Source organism: Dendrobates tinctorius, unplaced genomic scaffold, assembly GCF_039654945.1.
Source record: "Dendrobates tinctorius isolate UK_male_01 unplaced genomic scaffold, ASM3965494v1 ptg000165l, whole genome shotgun sequence".
In the NCBI taxonomy this organism is placed as follows: domain Eukaryota; kingdom Metazoa; phylum Chordata; class Amphibia; order Anura; family Dendrobatidae; genus Dendrobates; species Dendrobates tinctorius.
This window is the reverse complement of record NW_027361832.1, coordinates 35,373,928-35,391,862: the sequence shown is the minus strand read 5'-3', so window position 1 is coordinate 35,391,862 and position 17,935 is coordinate 35,373,928. Positions and strand designations below refer to the sequence as shown.

Here is a 17,935-nt window from a genome sequence, read left to right as displayed (position 1 = left end):
GCCTTTTTTTCCTGAGGTGTAAAGCATTTAATGATGATTTAGTGAGGTCCTGTGGATAGCCGGTGTAACTGTGAATATGAGGGAGCAGCACAGATTGACATCCTAACCACGTGGATCTAGGGGGAGTGCCCCGGGGTCTTGGCAGAGCAGAAGTGTGTCTAGAGTTACAGTAGTATTAGTCACTGTGTTACAGGAGAGTGTTTAGGATGGCATTCAAATCTCATTTGGCAGTAATATTTTATGCTAATATTCCATACATATTTTTTAACATTACGGTAGGTAGCAGAGATGAGCTAGTCAGATGTAGATGTAGCACAGCTATGCTGTAGAAAAGCTGGATTGTTCCATTTAATCTTCTACATAACAATTAGGTTATTTCTTTGTGCTGTCATATTTTCCTTTGATTGTTTTTTTTTCTTTTATACCGATTGACTTATGTGTTTGTTTTTTTTCTGCATTTTCTGTTTTTATCATTTCTATATTGTGGAACGGAATACTCTGTAACACAAATTGCTTCAATGATTGTATTTTTTTTTACAGGAATAATTTTTGGAATAAACACATGCAACTTTAAATCCAATTTCAATCTCGAAGAGTTTACAGACCTCTCATCATGAAACGTGCAGCACAAGAATGGCTCCGGCGGACTGTCTTGCTATTCATAGTTCAAACAGTTGCTCCAATGCTCATTCCTAATGCCACCCAATTAGAAGGCCTCTTGGAAAAATATATGGATGAGGATGGAGAGTGGTGGGTTGCAAAGCATAGGGGCAAAAGAGCCATTATGGAGAGTGACATGAAGCTTATCCTAGATTTGCACAATAAACTGAGAGGTGAAGTTTACCCTCCTGCTTCTAATATGGAGTTTATGGTAAGACATGCTTCCTTTTTATACAGCCTGGAAATTATTATTTATTTATTTTTTTAAATAATATGATTTTTAAAAAAGGAAGATAGGTGATGAAAATAAACCTTTAACTTATTTGAAACACACGTATAAAAACGGGCTGAAAAAAAGCCCTAGCCAGCTCCCCAACCACAGCCGGAGCTCGGAGCCTCGTCTGGATCCAAACGAAGGTTGATTGTAGACAAGGAAAGAAGAAAGGTTCCAGCTTCCAGGATAATACATTTTTATACCAAAATAAAGATAAAAAATTCCATACACAGCTTTCTCCCCATATACAAATGGATGTGTGTTGGGCACTGAATCAGCTACGCGTTTCGATCCTTGGTGGATCTTTATCACAGCTGTGATAAAGATCCACCAAGGATCGAAACGCGTAGCTGATTTATTATTATTTATTATCCTGGAAGCTGGAACCTTTCTTCTTTCCTTGCCTACAACTTATTTCAAAACCTGCTTAATCACTGAAATCTATGTTTCACGGCACTAGTATAAACCATGAAACGTGAACTGGTTACAGGTCTCCAGTCTGTGCATTGTGGTCAGTGTTCGGACCCCAAAACATGAACGTGTAAAAAAACAGCTTCAGGCTGTGTGCCCACGTAGCGTTTTTTAAGCGTTTCTGCAGCGCTTTTAGACAAGCGATTCTGCTGCAGAAACGTTTAAGAAAAGCATCCAATTGATTTTTAATGAAAAATGCACATGTTGAGCCAATGGTGCGTTTTTAACCACTGCAGAAACGCTTAGCGATTAAAAACGCAGCATGTTCATTAATTTTGCGGAATTGCATGTGGTTTCGCATACCATCAATTATATTGGCAAAAATGCTTAGGAAAACGCATGCAAAAACGCTTGACAAACGCTTACAAAAGCGCGTCAAAAAACGCATGTGTTTTCCCGGGAGCAGGGTGTGCGATTCTGCTCAGGTTCATTCTGCTTCAGAATCGCTATGTGGGCACATAGCCTTAGGCTCAGGTTTAATTTAGGTCTGTGATTAGACCACTTTCTCTACAATTGGACCCTTGTGCTATGACGTATCCCAGTGTTACTGCACTTATAGATAACATAAGAGTGACATGATACTATTATATGGACTCTTCTTGATGTAGGGCATAATTCATTGTTACTTTCTTCATGACAAGCTGTCAGTCATATGATAGCTAAGCATTTTCACCACCATTTTGGACTGTTATGAAGGCACCACTTCAGTGTTTTGTTTTATGCCAATGCTGGAGTGGTGCCATTACTATAAGTTCCTTGCACTTACTCTCATACTTACCAGCCGCCATTTTCCTCTTTTATCCGTGTCGCTCTGGTCTGTTTCCAGTAGATTGTGATCTGCCGGATCACCCCAATGTTTTCTAGCAGTCACTTTTCAATGTATGTCTATGAGAGACTTGTGACATTTACCTCTGACTTCTGGTCAGACAGAAGATAAGGTCACAAGATGGCGGCATGGGACTGAAGCGGCGCCAGGAAGAATTGAAGACTGGGGTGGTGAGTATAATATTAGGTGCAGAGATCTTACGTTAGTAGTGTCACTCCAGCTCTGCAATAAAAATAAATGCTGGAGTGGTGCTTTAAGTAGGTGTTTTCATCATTTAAAGTGATACTTTTTTTGCTAAAACATGCAATTAAGGCTGGCTTCAGACTAGCGCATTTTAAAGGCAGTGCACGGCGCCGCTAAGCCCCGCCCCCCATGCTCGCCCCGTCCGGTCATTTCCTCCTACTATCGCACACGGCTGCATGCGATCTGCGCACCTTATCTTTAGCATAGGGTGCGCAGACCGTGCGCTGGCCAAGCGCTAGTAGGATTATTGCGTGCGCTGCGCACTTTTGAAGGTGCGCCGAGTGCACCAAAATGCAACATGGTGCATTCGGCGCACACTGGCGCACCTTCAAAAGTGCGCAGCGCATGCAAAAATCCTACTAGCGCACGGTCTGGACTTAGCGGCGCCGTGCGCTGCATGTAAGATGCGCTAGTCTGAAACCAGCCTTATTTATGATAAGTAGAGGTCTGACCTCTGGATTCCTATCCAATCCTTGAAAGGATGTGTCAGTAAGTTTGACTCCCCATTGCCTAAACCGTTTATTTGCACATATAGCCCAGTGCAAGGTGAACTCAATGGTATATTTGTAGGTGCCAAGAATGTTAATAACACGAGGAGTCAAAGATTCGGTAAGTTCTGTTCCACAACAATTGTACTTAACAAATAGATTTCTCAAGATTCAATCAAAGGAAGGACCCTCTAAAGGTACCGATGAGTTAATCTTTCCCTGGACTGGACTACATGTGCATATAAAAAGTTTAGGAGGGTCAAGCTTTCTGAAATATTCCCTTTAAAATAAAAGGGACTTAGTGGTGGCTTAGGCTACTTTCACATTTCTGGATTTTAAATCCGGCGGGCTGCGGTGAAAAGTTGCCAAACCGGATCCGGTAGAAACCGCAGCCCGCAGGATCATCTGTTTTTGCCGGATACGGTGCAGGAGAGGGAGAGGGAGAGAGAGTCTTCGGGCAGGCGCTCTGCAAAAACGCGAACCGGCGCTGTCAAAAAACGTTGCAGGGAACGTTTTTTGCAGATGTCGGACAGGCATTTTTTGCCATTTCCGGCAAAAGCCGGACACGCCGCATGGCCATCAGGCGCAATGCGGCGATAATGCAAGTCTATGGGAAAAAAGTTGGATCTGGTGGCAACAGGCGCCGAATCCAGTTTTTACATTTTTCGCTGCATCGCGCCTGATGCTTCAAAACGGAAATGTGAAAGTAGCCTTAGCTCTGCTTTCCATTCTACGTTTTCTTTGCAAATTTTTGCTTCTGGTCACTCATTATGCAGAAAACTGAAAAACTCTATTCAAGTTAATGAGATCAGCCCACAGCTCCCTAGAAATTTGTCATAATTGTGTAGGAAAGGAAAACTAGATCGAGCACTGTGTCCAACTATACCAGGAAATCCAGAAAAGTGCAAATATTGCCTCAAAATTACAGATGTAGATTATTTTTTAAAGTGTAAACGTTGTTTTAATTTTTCTTTCATAAATCAATAGTACACGTCAAAATAAGCAACTTTGTAATATGTCTTATCTGAGAAATCTACTTCTTTCTCTGCCAGAATTGATCAGTCTTTAGCAAAATTCTCCATTCTGAGGTAAAATCTGTATTCAGTGAAGACAGACTTTCCCATTACTGAGATAGATGAGAGCTGCTACGAATACAATTCTATGTATATAGGAGGAGGAGCTCTGTCTCTAGCTCCTCCAATCTACATAGAACCTCATCAGTAGCAGCTGCCATCTCCTATACAGATGGGAGGAGCTAGAGGTAGAGCTCCTCCTCCCCCTCCTATATACATAGAATTGTATCCATAGCAGCTCTCATCTATCTCAGTAATGGGAAAGCCTGTCTTCATCACTTGGTGTCTTGGATAACCCATGTGCTGCCTAATGTTGTAAGTGATGTACCATATTCTTCTGTAGGACTAATATTCCATAATATGGCATGAGATTGTACAGTGTCCCTAGGGACAAAGTGAATGCAGCTCCCATAACAATAATTACTAGTGATGGTGGCTGCACTGATACAGTTTACTAAGCAGTGATAGAATGGACCTGATGGTTATGGCAAGCAAAGGAACATGTGGATGCTGCTACCGTGCAACCTGCCCCTCAGAAGAGAAGGAGCAAGCATTTAGGCTCCAGGCTTGGCACTATGTGGCCATGTGTGTTGGTGTAGGCCAAGAGCAGAAATGCATTAGACATGTAGATAGAAACTGCAGCAGTGTGGACCAGGTAAGATCAAAGCTGCAGAAGGAAGCAAGTGGCAAGAAACATGGTATCAGTGTTGGTGTTGAAAAAAAATGTGCCACCGAGATTGCCTGCTGGAGCACCCCAAGATGACGTGCTGGAGCACTACCGAGATGGCGTGCTGGAGTGTCCCATGGTGACAGCTGATCTAGGAACAAGAATGTTGTCTATGAGAGATTGTCTTTCTCAGCTACAGATTTCTAACTTCAAAGCTTACCGTGTCAACCACAGAACTTGAGATATGCTTTGATTAAGTAGTGCTGAAATGTTCTGCCATCATTACGAATGCACACAGAGCTTGGTGGATGACTGGTTAGATGGATAACTAGTGCTAGAGCCACTGAAAGACACTTGCTATGTGAATCATCCCCATTTTTTTTCCTCTAAAGTACATATGAGGAAGAATGTTTTGAAGTACGAGATATCTCAGAGTTTATATGTAATCCATAAATAAGACTCAATTAAATGCAAACAGAAATACAGTGAGGAAAAAAGTATTTAGTTAGACTCAGCAACCAATTGTGCAAGTTCTCCCATTTAAAAAGATGAGAGAGGCCTGTAATTGACATCACAGGTAGACCACAACTATGAGAGTCAAAAGGAGAAAACAAATCCAGAAAATCACCTTGTCTGATCTGGCAAGATTTATTTTGAAAATTATGGTGGAAAATAAGTATTTGATCATTATCAAAAGTTCATCTCAATATTTGGTTATATATCCTTTGTTGGCAATGACAGAGGTCAAACGTTTTCTGTAAGTCTTCACAAGGTTGGCACACACTGCTAGTGGTATGTTGGCCCATTCCTCCATGCAGATCTCCTTTAGAGCAGTGATGTTTTGGGTCTGTTGCTGGGCAATACGAATTTTCAAATCCCTCCAAAGGTTTTCTATGGGCTTGAGATCTGGAGACTGGCTCGGCCACTCCAGGACCTTCATATGGTTCTTACGAAGTCACTCTTTCGTTGCCCTGGTGGTGTACTTGAGGTCATTATCATGCTGAAAGACCCATCCACATTTCATCTTCAATGCCCTTGCTGATGGAAGGAGGTTTGCACTCAAAATCTCGCGATACATGGCCCCATTCATTCTTTCATGTACACGGATCAGTTGTCCTGGTCCCTTTGCAGAGAAACAGCCCCAAAGCATAATATCGCCACCACCATGCTTCACAGTAGGTGTGGTGTTCTTTGGATTCAACTCAGCATTCTGTCTCCTCCAAAGACAACGAGTTTTGTTTCTACCAAACAGTTCTACTTTGGTTTCATCAGACCTTATGACATTCTTCCAATACTCTTCTGGATAATCCAGATGCTCTCTACCAAACTTCAGATGTGCCCGGACATGTACTGGCTTAAGCAGGGAGACACGCCTGGCATGGCAGGATCTGTGTCCCTGGCGGCACAGTGTGTTACTGATGGTTGCCTTTGTTACGGTGCTCCCAGCTCTATGCAGGTCATTCACTAGGTCACCCCATGTGGTTATGGGATTTTTGCTCACCATTCTTGTGATCATTTTGACCCCACGGGGTGAGATCTTGCGTGTAGATCTCCAGATCGAGGGAGATTATCAGTGGTCTTGTATGCCTTCCATTTTCTTATTATTATTCCCACAGTTGATTTAATCACACCAAGCTTCTTGCCTATTGCAGATTCAGTCTTCCCAGCCTAGTGCAGGGCTACAATTTTGTATCTGGTCCTTCGACAGCTCTTTGGTCTTCACCATAGTGGAGTTTGGAATGTGACTGTTTGAAGTTGCGGACAGGTGTATTTTATACTAATAACAAGTTCAAACAGGTGCCATTACTACAGGTAATGAGTGGAGGACAGAGGAGCCTCTTAAAGATGAAGTTACAGGTCTGCGAGTGCCAGAAATCTTGCACATTTTTAGGTGACCAAATATTTATTTTCCACCATAATTTGAAAACTAAATCTTGCCAAATCAGACTAGGTGAATTTCTTGGTTTGTTTTCTCATTTTGACTCTCATAGTTGTGGTCTACCTATGATGTCAATTACAGGCCTCTCCCATCTTTATAAGTGGGAAAACTTGCACAATTAGTGGCTGACAAAATACTTTTTTCCCAACTGTATGCTGAACCCCTATATTACCCACACAGAAAGCCAAATGAAACTCAGTGGAACAACACTGAACCCCTATAGTACCCATACACAGCACCAGCTATATATATAAAAATGAATGTATGTGTGTTGTGTATCAGCCACGCCTACTCCACATAGCCCCACCCAATCACTAAGCATCTTTCATTTCATCAGAGCTGTTTAAAAGAAGCTGAGCTGTGGTTGGTTGCTATGAGCAACAGTTTTCCCTCTCCACAACACCTCAGCAGACACTGACCGGGTGGGAGAAATCTAGCATCTCCGGGAACATAAGCTTCCATCCATTGTCTGCCCTCCCCCAGAAAGGAACAGAGAGCACATGACAGAAATGAATCACCCCCTCCCTGCCCATATACCCATCAGACATCCTCCATCCCATTCGCACATCTTCCTCTTAAAGGGATCTTAGCGCAAATCCCTCAGCGCTCTGACTCTGACCCCAGACTTCTATTAAAGGGATCATTTTTATGGAAGTCAGGGAAAATCCATTCAGCACTCTGTTTCTGACCCCAGGCCCCTCTTAAAGGCATCCCTGTTATGGAAGTCAGGGCAAATCCACTCAGTGCTCTGGTTCTAACCCCAGGCCTGTCTTAAAGGGATCCCCGGTATGGAAGCTAGGACCGCTCAGCACTCTGGTTCTGACCCCAGGCTCTTTTAAAGAGATCATTGGTATGGAAGTTAGTGCAGTTCCACTCAGTGCTCTGGTTCTGACCCCAGGCCCCCCTTAAAGGGATCCCTGGTATGGAAGTGAGGGCAAATACACTCTGCGCTCTGGTTCTGACCCCAGGCCCCTCTTAAAGGGATCCCGGTATGGAAGTGAGGGAAAATCCACTCTGCGCTCTGGTTCTGACCCCAGGTCCCTCTTAAAGGGATCCCCGGTATGGAAGTGAGGGCAAATCCACTCTGCGCTCTGGTTCTGACCCCAGGCCTCTCTTAAAGGGATCACCGGTATGGAAGTTAGGACCATTCCACTCAGCGCTCTGGTTCTGACCCCAAGCTGATGAGATGATGTGGGATATTAGGGGTAGTAGTCCGGTGGCTCTGGCTGATGGGATAATGTGGGATATTAGGGGTAGTAGTTCTGTGGCTCTGACGGGATGATGTGAAATATTAGTGGTAGTAGTCTGGTAGCTCTGGCTGGCAGGATGATGTGGGATATTAGTGGTAGTAGTCCAGTAGGTCTGGCTGACAAGATGATGTGGGATATTAGGTGTAGTAGTCTGATGGCTCTGGCTGACAGGATGATGTGGGATAGTGAATGTGAATGTCGCTATGTGGGGTGGGCGGGGCTATACACTCAGCTTTTTATATATATATATACGGTAGATAGTTAGATAGATATAATCATTATAATTTGTTATAACTAACTGTAGTTAGTTACTATGCCCGGACAATGCCGGGCTCTTCAGCTAGTACTAACATATTAGTACATCGGTACAGATTGACAATTAGTACCAATTTTTCTAATGATCATGTACATGAGATTATAAGTGTAAACACATTTCTACAATATTTGCCTACCTCAGCAATTTCTGCATTAAAGCAACCTATCTTGTGGTTTCCATTATATTTACTAGAAAAGGCTATGTTCGATAAGGTTTTGGTGAGTTTTTGACTCTGAGTATTTTCACTGCATAAAAAACGCAGCATCTTAGAGTTCTGGCAAAGAAGTTGGGATTTATTGAGATCTCATGCCCACTGTGCTTCTATTTTACTGACCTGGGGTGCGTTTCAAAATCCGCAGCATGTCAATTTCTCTTGCTGGTACACTGAGTTTTCTGTGCAGATTTTCCCCAAATCCACAGCAAAAGAAATGCACATACTTTTTAAAAATGTCTCCACAGCAGATTTCTCTTCAGAGAGAAAGAAGACTAGAACTCTAGAGCCACCTATTGGAAGTAGCAATTCTAAAAGTCAATTTTGACCCTCTAGCGAGCTTAGCCACATGACTTAGGATAAAAGCCAAAACCAAAATCTCAATTTGCAGACACTGTGTTTTGGGGTACTGACCCTCATCAATGCAAATTGCAAGATCTGGTTTGGGTAGGTGAAAGACGTCTGACCAGGATACAAGGGGTATCGTTTTCTGTACAGAGACTGAAATGTCAAGCCTGACATGCCATAGTGAGGGGACTTTAAAGCCTTGAAATGCTCCTCTAAGAAACATGCAAATTGTCTCTTCAGAGAGGAAGAGGACTAGAACTCGAGTGCCACCTATAGGAAGTAGCGATCCTACAAGTCAATATCGACCCTCTAACGAGCCCTGCCATATGACTTAGGAAAAATGCCAAAACCAAAATCTCATTTTGCAGACACTGTGTTTTGGGGTATTGCACCTCGTCAGTGCAAAGCGTGAGATCTTGTTTGGCTGGGTGAGAGGCGTCTGACTGAGATCCACAGCAGAAACACGTCAAAAACACTTGTAATCCGCACATAAGTATATTAATAGTTTTACATGTCCCCCATAGATTCCTTTTGAAAGACAAAAATATTGTAATTACAGTATCCTTTTTGTCCACTTTGCTAAGAGACAAAAAAAGTAAGCATTTTGTCGTATATGGGTCAGATACCTTTTATCTCAAAGCCAAATACCAGGAAGAATCAAAAACAAAGCAACTTTTTTTTACGGCGTGACACACCAAACAGAGAATGTATGATTCTATGAGGCAAAAACAGCAGCATCAAAACCGTAGTAAAAATGCATATTAAAAATGCACACAAAAATGCAATAAAAAAGCAAGTAACCTAATTAAAATTACCATAAATGCACCATACGATGGCTACAGATAGTGATACTTTTAAGACTTTTAGATAGCTGTATGGAACTATACTGTATAATAACTTTTGCAGGTGCTGTTTGGGCCAAATGGTGCCAGTTTTTCACATGTTAATGTGCATGAGGCCTAATTCTCAGAAAGAAATAGAAAGCCCATCCAGAACGGAAATAGTATAAAATGTGCTTTTCCTTTTCCATTAAACTATATAAGGAAATTCCACTGATTACTTTTGGATTTCTTCCAGCTCACACGTTCGTGACAAGAATTTAATTCCTCCCAAACTTTAGAGCTTTTCAATTCCCACTCCAAGCTGTTAATGAATGATAGAAGAAATACATATCGATGAGATACCCATGCCATGTATTCCGGTTGAAATCCATTTCTATGTCATCTTCCTCTTTGGTTACATTTTCCAGTAGGTGCGTGTGTGGGACATATGTTCAGCATTTTAGAGTTGTTTATGGCAATACTGAAGAGGAAAAATCTTACTTCTGCTCACTTGTTTAAAGTTGGCTAAAAAAGAACAAATATGTGCAGTGTGGATAGAATTTCATTTCCTTAAAAAAATGAGTTTGAGAAGTTTCAGCCTTGGAGTCTTGTAATTTTGCATCCATTTTTTGGTTCTCATGATTTCTGGCTTTGTGATAAATTAAAAAATATTCTGGTGGTATTTCCATGAAATGAGCTACAAAAAAATAACGCCTCGGCTTTCAATTTCTTACTACTATCATCTATTATAATTATGTCGGCAACTGTTTTTGACTGCGCCACAGTTATTGCTTTATTTCCTTTCAGATGTTAAGATCAATGCACAGACTTATTATGTGATATTCATAAAAGTTCTTCATTTTTATTAGTCTTGAATCTTTCATAATTTAACCATCATACTTAAAATTCAGGAGGTACCAGATACTAAAGAATGCTTCTAAGCAGGGGCAGAACTTGAACCTTGTGAACCAAATGCAAAAATCTACAACACCCAACTATTAGAGTTCCTTAAGAGTAATAGTCTCTATAGGTCAGATGCCCCTTTGGGACATCCCTTAGCCACAAAGCCCTGGGTGTGATTATAACCCCTGCACCTAATATAGCTATGCCGATGCCTCCAAGTTTCTTTTAGCACACAGCTTTGGTAAAATGTTGTGGAAAGCTAGAGCAATGGTCCTAAATTGTGATTGATTGGTGTTAATCGTTAAATATACTAAGCTCAGACAACTGTACATTTGAATTCCATTTCTCTGATCCATTTCAGGAGGATGGATCCATTGCATGACAGATGCATATGGAACCAGAAACACTCCATTGACTATAATGGTGTCAGTCTAGATTCTGTTAAGCCATGTTCAGACGAGCAGATGCAAAATTTTAATTTTTCATCCATATTGCCATCTGTTTGACATCCATATGGATCCATCTGAAACCAGAAAGACTCCTTTGAAAATAATGGTATCAGTCTAGATTCTGTTAAACCATGTTCAGGCAAGCAAATGAAAAATTTACATTTTTCATCCATATTGCCCCCTGTGTGTCATCCATATATCCGTTTTTTACATCAATATTTAATCTGTTTTTATATATCATCAGTCTGAAAATGATAAAAAGCATTTTCTTTTTAATAGCTGCAATTCAACATGCATTGGAATACTTTTTTTGTTTTTATTGAGTTGAATGGGCGAGACTCATCCAAGAAATGGAAGAGTCAAGTGCAGTCTTGGTGCCTGTGTGCTACAATTCTATTCAAAAAGATCAGTTTGTGTGCAGTCCAATTTTTAACATGGACTGCCCACGTTTATAAAAGATGCTCTTCTGAATGAGTCCTGAAGATGTCCATTAATGTACCAAAGCAAAGAGTGCATGAATTCAATTTCTCTGTTCCTAGAGCTGAAAAATGAAAGTGAATAAAAAAAAGTAGGTGAGAACGGAGCCTAAGTCTATTATACACATCCCCCATTGATTCCTCTTGAAAAACTAAAATATTGTAATTGCAGGATCTTTTAGTCCTCTTTGCCAAGAAACAAAAACAGGAAGCATTTTGGCATAAAAATGTCAATTACTTTTATCTCAACACACTTTGGATAATGTTCTTTGAGATGATGAGCTGAAAGTGAAACTTTTTTTTCTAAGAAATGGCTCCTTTTACATCTGATCTAAAGCTTACATAAGATTTCACAATTACAATATCATAGCATAACTGTAATCGTGTAATGATTATTTGCTGCTTTAGAGCCTTGACAACTCAATATAATTTAGAGAACCATGACATCTGCACTTTACCAGAAAATCCTAAAGCACAAGAATTCAGTTTTTGATTTAAAGCTGAAGCAAAATTATATTATAAACAGCTAGATACTAGTAGCTAACTATTAGTGATGGGCGAATATGCTCGTATAATGTCTTATCCTAGCATACTCGGGTATTATCCGAGTATCTTAGATGTGCTCTTATATCATGTTTGCCGTCCCTATGACTTGATGATTTGCGGTTGTTATGACAGCCTGAACACATATGGGGATTCCCTAACAAGCAGGCAATCCCTATATGTGTTCAGGCTGTCTAACAGCCGCAAATCATGGACCAATGGGGACACGAACACAATATACGAGCACATTCGCCCATCACTAGTAAATATTGATGAGCAAGTCAATCACTTAAAGGCTCAAAACATACTAAATTAAAGTTATTGAGTGACTATGTCTCAACTTAGGCTTAACTTAGTCCAGCTTTGCACATCCACAATTCACAATCCCCGCAAGCTTCACAATTTCCAGATTATGTGGAAATTCAATTTGCATCGAAGTTACTCTCTGTGAATTCATAGACCCTTCTTATGCTGCATGGTCTTTCTAGACCTCAGAGCATAATAAACATAAAATGTAAAAAACACACAAAATATTTAAGCTCACCTTACCGCTCACTTCTCCAGACCCTCCACTCCTCACCATCACTCATCTGGTGCTCATCATATCTTCTTATTACTGCCATGAACACTGATTTGACTGGACCTCCTACATTAGGTCAAGACTTCTGGCTCTGATGAGGCCCGGGACGGTTCTGCACAATCACTTGTAAATTCAGGACATCACAACGTGCGCCATGACCTTGTGCGTGCATGCAGAAATGTCCCAGACCTCATTAAAGCTGGAAGGGGAGCACCCACAGGGCAAATGGGGTCTTACTCGGTACCTGGCCGGTGTCTTAAAGGGATGTGTTGTGGGGGCAGTGACCCGGTCCGTGGCCCTGGGTGTCCATGTAGAATAAAAGGAATAAAGTTTATGTGTAGATAAGTTAGTGATGCCACCTGTGGTATTACAGATCCTCTGGGACAGATGGTGGGATGCAGCTGAGATGTAATAGCTCTCCACAGGCAGAGCTGTAGTCCCAGAGCAGTTGTAATAGATGTTGAGGTAGATGGTGCAGTGTTTAGACACAGAGATGTAGCAATGCTAAAAGGTTGATGCAGGAAGAAGGCAATGACACAGCTGAATGCAGTTCCAAAGCTTTACTCATGTTTCTGGCATACACAGGTGTCCGCTTCAGTGCCGTGTCCTCCAGGCGTGGGGCTCAGCCAACTCCCAGGCAGATGGAGCATACCATTCCAGCACTCCTTTCTGTGTGCCTTTTCTGAACGTTTCCTTACTAGTGCTTATCTGAAGTACTTGCAGTTATGAGTTACACTCAAGTTCCTCTTTCTTGTTGTTACTTAGAACTCCACTTGCATGACTGGTAGCTGTAGCCTACTTCAGAGACTCCTTACAATCATATCCCGGCTCACACACGTTGCTAGTGTGTCATCGAGTCTTAGGAGGGAATAAAGTGGTCACAAATTCTATTCCTCTGGTTTCTGCTGTAGAACCATTAGCATTCACACAGCCTCGGATACCAGCACCCTGCCTTTGGCTCTTAAACTTAGGGAAGGGCTCTGCTCTAGCCCTAGTCCCCAGCTCTCCTCCACACATCCTGTCCTTTCCTTTGCTTCCTTCTGAAGAACTGATCCTTCTGTTCCTCTCTCCTTCCCAGCAGCTCCAGCGGGAAGCTGCTGCATAAACATCCTCTCTCTGCGTCCCCCTTTGGGGAACTGATCCTGACTTCCTATCAGTTTTCCCCTTCTCTAGTGCAATCTAAGCTCCACTGACCTCCCAGCACCTTTCATGAACTAAGCAGGGGCCATAGAGGATGCCCTTCTGTTCTAAGGCTTCTGTGCTGGGTGCAGGTGTGGAGTCTGGTCAGGTGTCCCCATCTTACCTGGGTAGTGAGGCACCACATGTCAGGAGGAGGTGCAGTACCTCGGTGGCGACTGAACCCTCAGGGGCACCACAGAAATCTTAAGAAGCTAGGGGATTTCAGGGAGAAGACGACAGGGACAAATTTTTATCATTGACTGCGTTTTCTACTTTATTTATAACTGAAACTCTGCAGTGTTTCAGAATAAAAGAGTTATGTAGTGTAGGATTCTGTGTTTGTGTAAGGAGGTGACGGGGACCCACCTAAACACGTCAAAATTGTTTGTACCCCTCATTTAATGAAAGAAAAACCCACAATGGTCACATAAATAACTTGAATTTGACAAGAGTAAAAATAAATAAAAAAATTTATGAAAATGAACAAATGAAAGTCAGACATTGCTTTTCAACCATGCTTCCACAAAATTAAAACAAAATAAAACTCATGAAATAGGCCTAGACAGAAATGATGGTACCCTTGAAAATAATGTGGCAAAAGGGACATGTTAAATCAAGGTGTATCCACTAATTAGCATCACAGGTGTCTACAATCTTGGAATCAGTGAATGGGCCTGTATAGAGGCTACAGATACTCACTGTGCTGTTTGGTGACATGGTGTGTATCATACTCAACATGGACCAGAGGAAGCGAATGAAAGAGTTGTCTCAGGAGATTAGAAAGAAAATTATAGACAAACATGTTAAAGGTAAAAGTCACAAGACCATCTGCAAGCAGCTTGATGTTCCTGTGACTACAGTTGCACATATTATTCAGAAATTTAAGCTCATTGGGACTGTAGCCAACTTCCCTGGACGTGGCTGCAGGAGGAAAATTGATGACAAATCAAAGAGACAGATAATACGAAGGGTAACAAAAGAGCCCAGAAAAACTTCTAAATAGATTAAAGGTAAACTTTAAGCTCAAGGAACATCATTGTCAGATCGCACCATCTGTCATTGTATAAGCCAAAGTGGACTTCATGGGAGACGCCATTGTTGAAAAAAAAATCATAAAAAAGCCAGACTGGAATTTGACATACTACATACATGTTGACAAGCCACAAAGCTTCTGGGAGAATGTCTTATGGACAGACGATACAAAAATGTAACTTTTTGGCAAGGCACATCAGCTTTGTGTTCACAGATGGAAAAATGAAGCATATCAAGAAAAGAACACTGTCCCTACTGTGAAACATGGAGGACGAGTGTGCCCTGAATCTGTGCAGGGTACAATGAAATCTCAAGACTACCAAGGGATTATAGAGAGAAATGTGCTGCCCAATGTCAGAAAGCTTGGCCTCAGTTGCAGATCATGGGTCTTGCAACTGGATAATGACCCAAAACACACAGCTGAAAACACCCAAGAATGGCTAAGAGGAAAATATTTGACTATTCTGAAGTGGCCTTCTATGAGCCCTGACCTAAATCCTATTGATCATCTTTGGAAAGAGCTGAAACATGCCATCTGGAAAAGGCAACCTTGAAACAAGAGACAACTGGAGCAGTTTGCTCTTGAGGAGTGGGCCAAAATACCTGTCGAGAGGTGCAGAAGTCTCTTTGACAGTTACAGGAATTGTTTGATTGCAGTGATTGCCTCAAAAGGTTGTGAAACAAAATTTAAAGTTAAGGGTACTATCATTTTTGTCCAGGCCTATTTCATGCGTTTTATTTTTTAAATTCTGTGGAAGCATGTTTGAAAAGCAATGTCTGACTTTCATTTTTTCATTTTCATAGATTTTTTTATTTATTATTACTTTTGTCATATTCAAGTTATTTCTGTCACCTTTGTGGGTTTTTCTGTCTTTAAAGGAGGGGTGCCAACAATTTTGACCATGTGTGTATACTTCCCCTTCTCCGGTCTATCAATTGTGTGCAATGCCCTAATGTTCGTTAATGTGAATGTATTTGATATGTGTTGTAACGTAAATGTACCATGTGTTGGGTATATGATTAGGGATAGAATAGGAACTATCAGTAGTATAGGACAATAATGAGGATAGAACAGACGGGGGCATAGTAGAGATAGGAATTAGGAGTGTTAGTTTAGGTACAGGCAGCAAAGGGGTTTTCCCAGTGGGGAGGAGTTAGAGTAGTACAGTGCAGAGCAATTGAATATAGGAGATATACTTCCTGGTTAGGCAGCATAACTCGGGCAGCCTTGCCCAGGGCAAGGAGTAAGAAGCAGCAGTGAGAGAGACAGTTTGGCAGCCGTGTAGATAAAGCTGCTATGGCAGGAAGGGGCCCCATGCTGAGAGTCGTGCAAGCGTTCACCAGCAAAGACAGGACTGTTCCAAGAAGGATCTGGGGTCTACGACTGGGGCAGGTGAAGCTGAGATGGCAAACCTGGCACCTTTTCCCATTGAAACCGGACCAGGGGATGATAGGAAGCTGGTGGAAATGAAGACACGGAAGGGACAGGGATTGTCCAGAAGCAAGGCAGGAATTGCCAGAAGAGAGAGAGAGTTATCAGGAAAAATAGAGGCTGCCCAGAAGGCAGGGAAAGCTAGAGAGATGCTCCTCTTTGTACAATGTGCTGCATGTGTGATGAATACCCTTCTGCTCAGTAAAGTTAAACTGTTAGAAAAGAGTAATGTCTCTGGGATGGTTTGTGAAGCTCAGGAATGCAGAGCCGGAGTGACCAAAGCCGAGGGGACTATGATAGTAACCGTGAGTGCACTGCTGCGCACGCTGCACATGCAGCAGAAGGTACATTGTATTTTATATGTAGGGCTCCAGCCAGGGTGTGGCAACAGTACTGCCAGTTGCCACGACTACCACCTTGGCCGCCTTACATTTGATTCATGCTGCTCATGGTTTGGGAAGCAAGAATCAGGTGACAGTTTCTGTTTATGAACAAGAAGTAGAAAAAACAAAGTCATTTATATCTCATGTACTTAACCAGCAGCATATAATTATTACCAATCCTTCTAAATTCTTGACTTTATGAAAAAAAATCTGTGAGACATCAACAGTTAGATGCTTGTTTTTTTGTATTTTTAATAGCTAATGACAAAGGCAAATTGGGGAAAACATAGCTTATTCACTATTTATAAATATCAAGAGTAACGAAGAATAAATCTTTAAACCATAGAAAATTATTTTGGTCTAGGTGCTCCATTTAATCAGTTTGAACAGCCTATTTCAGAATGTAGACAAGTAGATCATTGGAGTCTCGCATTGCAGCTAGCTTGAGTTTTTTTGCCATTGAATGCTCTCCGGTCCTTCAAACCAGGAACCCTAATATTTTAACATTTTAGCTAAACCTACACAAGTTGGGCATTAAATTAAGGCTAAACTAAAGAAAAGAACCCCTTCAACAACGGTTGAAATTTTAATTTTTTTAGATGTGATATTTTGTTTATTATTTTGTAATCTTTCATTAAAGGGAATCTACAGCAGTTTTGACTTTGTAAAACTGCTGACAGTAATAGAATGAGCGATTTGCATAGACACTCCTTAACCTTGAAAATGCAACATCCAGAAGGAAAAGTCATGGAATTCTGAAAATATTGTGATCAACATGTCAATGATATGAAGGTGATGAAAAGGGAATACAAAACATCCCAATTTATTCAGTACTGATTATGAGCGCCACGTGAAGAAATTCCCACACTTGTGCTCCTTGGCTGCTATCAATGAGGTTATTGATGATTGTCTGAGGATTGTTTTGCCACGCTAAATGTGGATGTGCTTTATTGGTGACAAGTACAGAGACACTGCAGGTCATGGTAGCACGTTTAGGCCACATAGCTTGCTCATAGTTGAATGAACAACATGTACCTTGAAGTTGAAAAGTGGCTCCTGGGACATATTAAAGGAACCATGGTATGACCATTTCCTGATTAATCCATTCTGTACTGCAAATGAAATTGGACGTCACATACCAAACTTAAGGCATCAATGTCTACACATATCATCAGAAGGTGTTTGCAAAGCATTGGATATGGACCAAAAGTCCAACTAATTGTGTTTCATTATCCTCATGCTGCAACTCGTAAAGGCTATCATGGTGCAGATCAGTAGAGGACAATGGAGGCTGCAATGTAGATTTATGCTCTTCAATGATGAGATCTGCTTTTGTCTTGGATATAATGATGGCCGGAGATTAGTCTGGAG

At 41.5% G+C, this 17,935-nt stretch overlaps 1 protein-coding gene across 1 annotated transcript in view; it reads left to right on the top strand.

Annotated features, from left to right (window-relative positions):
• CRISPLD1 (cysteine rich secretory protein LCCL domain containing 1) overlaps positions 1 to 17,935 on the top strand; it is a 162,455-nt gene that overhangs the window by 1,839 nt on the left and 142,681 nt on the right. The window contains exon 2 of the mRNA XM_073550630.1: positions 541 to 871. Coding sequence (XP_073406731.1) covers positions 614 to 871 — 258 coding nt within the window. The 5' untranslated portion in view covers positions 541 to 613. The remainder of the gene's footprint in view (positions 1 to 540; positions 872 to 17,935) is intronic.